The following is an 8,139-nucleotide window of genomic DNA, read 5'->3' on the forward strand; positions in this document are numbered from 1 at the left end:
GCTCCTCCATTCTCCTCTTGGGATCTTGGGCACGCACGCACACGTGCCCGGTGTGAGTTTAAGCCACTGGGTGCGGGACCCGAACCTCTACAGGGGAGTCCAGAAACAGCCATTACACTAACTGCTGGTCCCTTTTTTTTTTTTTAAAGGTTTTTGCCACAGGGTGTGCGTGCTCACCAGAGAGACGACAGAGATGGTGATAGGGACAGTGAGAGATCACCCCCCCGGGGCGGACGGTCATGCCACAATCCCTTTTCCAGTCTTCTCCTGGGATTTTAGGCATGCATGCAAACGCACCCGGCATGCTTTTCAAACCATCAGGTCTGGGACTCAAACTGCCGCTGGCCCTGAGGGAGTCCAGCACCTACCGCATGCTGGCCCCAATGTCACCCAGGTTTCATGGGCGACTAGTGCATCAGGCCAAGAGTAAAATTCATTTCCAGGTGGTTTCCAGGGAAAAGATGACTTGGGTCGGGGAAACACCTTACACTATTTCAGGGGACACTAGACTTCTCCGCTACAGGGCTCCTGCTCTTGCCAGAAAGACAGAGAGGGAGACAGAGAGACAGAAAGCGAGAAATCACCCCCCAGGGGGAATGGCCACACTGCAATCCCTCTCCTCCATTCTCCTCTCGGGGTCTTGGGCACGCACGCACACGTGCCCCGCGTGAGTTTAAGCCACCGGGGCGAGTAACAAGTATCTTAGGTTTCCTAGGCTATCGTGTCTCTGGCCTCACGCTCAATTTGACCTTGGACATGAGTAAGCACCCATAGGCAATGTGAGCAAATGGGTGTGCCAATAAAACTTTATTTACAAATGCAGGCGCAGGGCCAGGGTCTCCGGACTATGTCCCAGAATCCAGCCAGCACTGAAGAATTCTGCAAATGCAGAGGTCTTCTGTCCAAAGTGTTCCATGGCCAGGTTTTAACAAAAACATACTGAGACCAGCAGATGGCATAACGGTTATGTTGCTGGACTCCCACATGGCTGACTGAGGTTCGAGTCCCATGCTCTGCAGTTTGAAACTCACATCAGGTGTGTGTATGTTCGTGTCCAAGATCCCAAGAGCAGAATGGAGAAAGGATGGTGGCGTGGTCACCCCCCGCAGGAGGGCATTTCTTACGTCCTGTCTCTCTCTGTCCAGTGAATGCACATGCACTATATCAAAAAATCTCTTTTAAAAAAATTTTTAAAATCAATAAAACAGGGGGGACCAGCAGTTAGCGTAATGGCTATGTCGCTGGACTCCCACGTGGTCGACCATGGTCTGCGTCCCGGACCCGGTGGCTTAAAACTCACGCCGGGCACATGTTCCCAAGATCCCGAGAGGAGAATAGAGGAGAAGGGATTGGGGCGTGGACATCCCCCCTGAAGGGTGATTTCTTGCTTTCTGTCTCTATGTCTCTGTCTGTCTGGCGAGCGCACGCGCCCTATAGCAAAAATATTCTAAAACAAAATTAAAACTAAATAAGTAAATAAAACAGGGGATCAGCAGATGGCATAATAGTTATATCGCTTGATTCCCATGTAGTCGATCGTGGTTCGAGTCCCGGACCCAGTGGCTTAAAACTCATGCTGGGTGGGTGTGCGCCCAAATTCCCAAGGAGAGACTGGAGAAGGGATTGTGGCATGGTCATCCCCCCAGGGGGTGATTTCTCTCTTTCTGTCTGTCTGTCTCTCCAATGAGCACGCGTACCCTATAACAACAACCTCCACTAAAAACCCCCCACGCTGAGGGCAGTGACCTCGGGACAGAGTAGGATCATGGGAGCAAAACACCCGAGTCTTTCTGCCCAAGTCCCAGCAGGGTATGACAGGGTCTTCTCTCAGATGGTTCTGTCTGGCCACATCCCAGCACCATCCTCTGACACTGTGGGGGGCTCAGTGCCTGGTCTCGGCTGTAGCACGGCGGTGGGGGGTGCAAAGGTCAGCTGGGAAGTTGTCACGGGAGCACGCGGACGAGCTGCCGACAGCCCGCGGGGGGGAGGGGGGGGCGCTACCTCCTTGCAGATGGCTGTCCTCCCGCTGCACCGGGGGTACGTCTTGGGGAGGGCCCGGTAGCTGGAGCCGATGCGCTTGCAGGACGCGTAGTCGATCTCCCGGCTGATTCCGTCCCCGGGCCTGTCGTTCATGGGGGGCGCGAAGGACAGCTCCTTCACCCCCAGGAAGGACTTGAACTGTGCAAAGAGTTCTGGAAATTTCCTTCGGAGATAAAGACAAATGCTAAGTTGGTATCCTAGGGGCCTTGGGAGAGGAGTTTGGAGTTTTATTATTTTTTCCCATTTGCTACAGGGTGCGTGTGCTTGCCAAAGATAGAGAGAAAGCCCCCTCCCAGGGGGTGGTCATGCCACAATCGCTTCTCTTCCATGCTCCTCTCGGAATTTTGGTTTTACACACATGAAGTTGGCCATGGCATTGTTTTTTTTTTTTTTTTTAAAGAATGATTAATTTTATTTATTATTATTATTTTTTAAAATTTTTGCCATAGGGCATATGCACTCCCCAGAGAGAGAGAAAAAAACAAACTGAGAAAGCAAGCCTCCAGGGCTAGGACTAAACTGTGGTTGGCCATGTGGGAATCCAGCATCTTAACCACTATGCCACCTGCCAGCCCCAAAGGATGTGGCTTCTTTAACCACTAGGCCATGGGGCTGGCTCCTGTGAGTCTATTTTCTTTTTTTTTTTTTGAGAGGTTTTTGCTATAGGGCGCGTGTGCTTGCCAGACAGACAGAGAGAGACGTAGAGACAGAAAGCGAGAAATCACCCCCCGGGGGGGCTGGCCACGCCGCAATCCCTTCTCCTCCATTCTCCTCTCGGGATCTTGGGCACGCACGCACACGTGCCTGGCCTGAGTTTTAAGCCACCGGGTCCGGGACACGAACTGCGGTCGACTACGTGGGAGTTCAGTGACATAGCCATTACGCTAACTGCTGGTCCCAATAAATAATTCTTTAAAAAAAAAAAAAAAAGACTTTAAATAAACACACACAACAACAGAAAGGGCACACATCAGGCCAGCTGATGGTGTGGTAGTGAAGGTGGCTGGATCTCACAAGGCTGACAAGGGTTTGAGTCCTGAAGCCAGTGGCCCGAACAACAGGTGAGGCGCATGTGTGCGTGCGCCCAAAATCCTGAGAGGAGGACGGAAGGGAAGTGACTGCGGTGTAGCCATTCCCTCTGGCGGGGGGGGTATTTTCTCACTTTCTGTCTCTCTCTTTTTGGCGAGTATACACGCCCTATATTAAATTTAAAAATAATAATTAAAAAAAAATTTATCCATTGTCATTATTTTAATTTTTCAAAGCTGATCAGAGAGAGACACAGAACGAAGGAAAGTGAGAAAGTAAGTTGCTTGGTCCGGGACTCGAACCACAGTCAGTCACATGGGAGTCCAGTCGCCTTAACCATCACGCCACCTGCCAGTCCCTAATAAATAATTTCTTTTTTTAAGAGATTTTCACAGACAGAGACATAGAGACAGAAAGCGAGAAATCACCCCCCAGGGGGGATGGTCACGCCGCAATCCCTTCTCCTCCATTCTCCTCTCGGGCTCTTGGGCACGCACGCACACGCGCCCGGTGTGAGTTTAAGCCACCAGATCCGGGATGTGAACTGCGGTCGACTACGTGGGAGTCTAGCAACATAACCATTATGCTAACTGCTGGTTCCCCCTATGATAATTTCTTAAAAAGCACTTCTTGAGGCTGGCTGATGGAGTGAAGGTTACGTGGCCGGACTCCCACATGGCCGACTGTGGTTTGAGTCCTGAACCTGGCGGCTTGAAAAATCACACCAGGCACGTGTGTACGTAGGCCCAAAATCCCGAGAGGAGATCAGAGGAGAAGGGACTGTAGCGTGGCCAGCTGCCCTCTGTCTGGCAAATGCATGGGCCCTTTGGCAAAAACCTTAGCAAAAAAAAAAAAGTACTGATTTTTCAGAAACCACCATCGCAAACGAGGTGGCTGGAGTTTACGGAAACAGACCCCCCGCCCCGAGGTCGGTCGCTCACCCTAGGAACGGGCTGACGAGCTGCAGGAGCTCGGAGCCCGACACCAGCTCCTGGTTGAAGAGCGCGATGCAGCGGAGGAAGTTCTCGTACACCTCCTGGCTCCTCAGCACCCTGCGGACCTGCGGAGAGCGCGTGGGGCGGCCGTGAGCCCTGCCGCTCAGCCCCAGGGCCGGGATCGGGCACTGTTAGGAGCACACACACACGGCCGACGCTGGCGGGCTCTGAGAAACCAGCGTGGTCTCGTCATGATGGCTGTCTGTGCAGCCAGGCCTCGGGGCACACCACACAGCCCCCTGGCCTGGGGACGAGTCGGCGCCACGTGCACATCGCAAACCCTCCTGGGACCCCAGGCCCTGCCAGCCCTGCCCAGCACCCACCCGCCCCGACTCTGCAGTGGGAGCTGGGGCTCTTCCTCCGGGGCCCAGCGGGCTCCTCTCCCTGCCTGAGCTGGGCAAGCCCTGCCAATCTCACAGTGTACCCAAGACAAGCTGCCGCGGGCTCACCTTGTCAAAGAAGGAGAACTCCTGCAGGGTCCCGTACCTGCCCACGGCCGCGATGGACAGGTCTTTGGTGCCGCGGAGCTTCATCTTCTTCTGCGGAGAGAGTCGCGCGCCTGACCCCAAGGCTTCCCGCGGGTGGCCTCTGGGTCCATCTGGGCCAAGGCCGTGAGACCCAGACGGGAGCCATCAGGAGGGGGTCGAAGCGGCAATGGGGCAGGAGCCTCCAGCTGCCCGTGACCCCCAAAATGACACCTGCAAGGCTACCTGTGGTGTCCACTGGTGTGGTGTCCCCGGCCCGTGTGAAGTGGGGACACACTGGATCACAGTGGCCTCCTGACCGGGGGAAGAGTGGAGGCTGTGTAAACACCCCTGTAAGACTGAGCTGCAACCCCACGGTTTCTGGTAACAGGCGAGGGTAACTCAAGTCGAAAGCAAAGGGACAGGATGCTGGACTTGTCGACATCGGAAATGTTTCCTATTGCCTGTTCGGTCCTACGTGCTCTGAAGTGACAAGGAGACAGGGAGGGAGGACAGGTGCTGGGAGGACCCTGGGGCACGAGGATTTCTTTTTTTTTTTGAGACATTTTTGCTATAAGGCATGTGCACTCATGAGAGAGAGACAGAGAGTCAGAGAGACAGAAAGCAAGAAATCACCATCATCCTCCTAGGGGGGATGGCCACACCGCAATCCTTTCTCCTCCATTCTCCTCTCGGGATCTTGGGCACGCATGCACACGTGCCCGGCGGGGGTTTCAAGCTGCTAGGTCTGGGACTCGAACTGTGGACAGCCATGTTGGGAGTCCAATACCTTAACCACTGCGCCACCTGCTGGCCCCCAGCACGGGGTTTTAAATTGCTATGAAGAAAGAAAGAGGACCAGCAGATGGCAAAATGGTTACATTGCTGGACTCCCACGAAGTCAAGTGTGGTTTGAATCCCGGACCCAGTGGCTTAAAACTTACGCCGGGCGTGTGTCCGTGGGTGCTCAAGATCCCGAGAAGAGAATGGAGAAGGGATTGTGGCGTGGCCATCCCCCCCTGGGGCAGACTGCAGTTCGAGCCTCAGACCTGGTGGCTTAAAGCTGACGCTGGGCACCTGTGTGTGTGTGTGTGTCCAACATCCCAAAAGAAAAGATTGCAGCGTGGCCATCTCCCTGAGGGGTGAGTTCCCGCTTTCTGTCTCTCTGTCTCTGTCTCTCTGGTAAGTGTACACACCCTATAGCAAAAATCTCTCTCAATAAAAGAGACAACCACTGTCCCGAGTGATGAGTGGAAGGAGAGCTGGCTCCCAGCCCGTCACCCTCAGCTGCGGAGTGTCCGACCCGTACACCTGTACCGCAGGCCTGCCCACGGAAGCCATTACAGCGGAACCAAGTGATCTGACGGCTGAACGCCCTTGGGAGAGGGCAGCAGTCCTGACACTCCCGTGAGGCTGGGAGGAGAGGTGAAAAGCCGCAGGAACAGGGCACGCCCTCCCGAGGCCTCCCCACAGCCCCCGTCCTGGTCCTGCTGCTCAGGCGGCCTGCCTGCTGGGTGCCCGCGGCGTGGACGCCGACGCGCAGGCTGCCTCACCTTGGCTGGCGCGGACACGGGGCGCAGGAGTGAGGGCCGGGAGCGCTTCTTGCCGTGCTCCAGAGTCTTCTCGTGTTCATTCTTCTGGACGCTGCTCATCTCGCATGGCCCGTTCCCGGTAAACTGGGGACACAGAGGCGGGAGGTGGTCAGTGCTGGGTCTGCCTGTCTCTGAGCTCACGGGGCTGGGTTCCACTTGCGTACGCGGTAACCCCAGGGAGACGCTCCTGTGTACTGGGGCGCTGCACACCCCGATCATCACAGACTAACGCCGGCGAGCTCGGGGGAGGCTCCCGTGGGGTCTCCGACGGGTGTGGGGTGGGAGGGAGGAGGCCGGGGAGGCTCAGGAGGAGACACCCGGGCTGGCCATCCTGTGTAGGGCTCGCTGCATGCGTGCGAGTCCCACGGAAACGCAGAGCCTTCTGGGAAGAAGGACAAACGGCAGGCACGGAGCCCTGGCAGCCAGAGGAGGAGCCAGATGTTGCTCCATCACTCGGTGGGGAGGGCCTCAGAGCCAGGTTTTGAATTCTCTTCTGAATAATGAAACACGTGCCTCTCGCTCATGGAAGAAATAAAAAAAAATTTTTTTTTTTGGAGAGGTTTTTGCTATAGGGTGTGTGTGCTCGCCAGAGAGACAGAGACATAGAGACAGAAAGCAAGAAATCACCCCCCAGGGGGATGGCCACGCTGCAATCCCTTCTCCTCCATTCTCCTCTTGGGATCTTGGGCACGCACGCACACGCGCCCGATGTGAGTTTAAGCCACCGGGTCCGGGACGCGAACCGCGGTCGACTACATGGGAGTCCAGCGACATAGCCATTACGCTAACTGCTGGTCCCAAGAAATAAAAATTTAAAATAAATGAACAAAATTTCACAACTGAATTGGTAGGTAACTTGAGAGAATTACTACTACTACTACTTTTTTTTTTTTTTTTTTTTTAGATTTTTGCTATAGGGTGCGTGTATTCGCCAGAGAGACAAAGAGAGGGAAAGTGAGAAATCACCCCCTGGAGCGAAGGCCATGATGCAGTCCCTTCTCCTCCACTCTCCTCCTGGGGTCTTGGGCACATGTACACCCGCACCTGGCATGATTTTCAAGCCACTGGTTTCGGGACTCGAACCATGCTTGGCTGTGTGGGAGTCCAGCGCCCTAACCACCACACCACCTGCTGGCCCCTCAGCTCATTCTTTCTTAAGGATCTTATGTTCGCAGTGAGAAAGAAAAAAAAAAAAAAAATGAGGAAACAGAAAAAGGCAGCCCTGCAGACCTCAGACCACAACGGGGGGAGGAAGGCTGAGGGTGCAGCCTGAACCCCGACCCCGTCGGGAGCCCCCCGTCAAACACCTCTGCTGTCAGACATGGTCAAAGCCAGGTCTCAGCGCTCCCCACTCAGCCCCTGCACATCCCCTCTGCCAGAGCTCCAGCACAGAACCCCACCCAGGGGAGGGCTGGGGTTGGCCCAACCTTCCTGCACCTTGGCAGAGGCTGGGGTTCCGGCAGGTGGCGGCTCTGCGGCCCCAGGAGGCAGAACGCCCAGCCCCGGATGCCCATGCCGCACGGTCTCCCAGGGAACCTACTCTCCGCCTCCCCAGCCACTCCCTGAGACCTGGGTACCACCTGTCTGCACGTGGGAGCACGTCTAAGAACCCATGACCACGGTGGCCAGGTGGTGGTGCTGCAGTAACGTGGCTGGAGGGTCCCGATCTCGTGCCACAGCATGTCCCCAAGCACGCAGGGTGCAAACACATGTCTGCAACCCGGGCTGGCTGAGACGGGGGTGGGTCATGGCGTGGGGACTGTGTTGGGGGTGTCTGTCTCTCTGTTGCTGTCAATCTTTCCTTTTTTTTATTTTATTTTTTTTAAATTGCCAGAGAGCAACAGAGACAGAAGGAGAGGGGGAAAACAGCAGCAAAGCTGGAACTCAAACTGTGGTCAGCCATGTGGGATCCAGCTGCCTAACCACTAGGCCCCATGGGTGACTCCCTTCCTGTCTCTCTCTCTCTCTCTCTGTCTCTCACAGAAGAAATAAACGAATGAACTTAAGAAAAGAACCTGG

General features: G+C 55.2%; 1 protein-coding gene across 1 annotated transcript in view; it reads right to left on the reverse strand.

The window, feature by feature from the left end:
* SIN3B (SIN3 transcription regulator family member B) overlaps positions 1-8,139 on the reverse strand; it is a gene marked incomplete in the record, with an annotated part of 50,449 nt that overhangs the window by 20,378 nt on the left and 21,932 nt on the right. Inside the window, 4 exon segments of the mRNA XM_014587292.1 lie at positions 2,002-2,203; positions 4,011-4,129; positions 4,514-4,603; positions 6,082-6,204. Of these exon segments, the coding sequence (XP_014442778.1) occupies positions 2,002-2,203; positions 4,011-4,129; positions 4,514-4,603; positions 6,082-6,204 (534 nt within the window).

The sequence above is a fragment of the Tupaia chinensis genome, unplaced genomic scaffold, assembly GCF_000334495.1.
Source record: "Tupaia chinensis unplaced genomic scaffold, TupChi_1.0 Scaffold000201_1, whole genome shotgun sequence".
Lineage (NCBI taxonomy): Eukaryota > Metazoa > Chordata > Mammalia > Scandentia > Tupaiidae > Tupaia > Tupaia belangeri.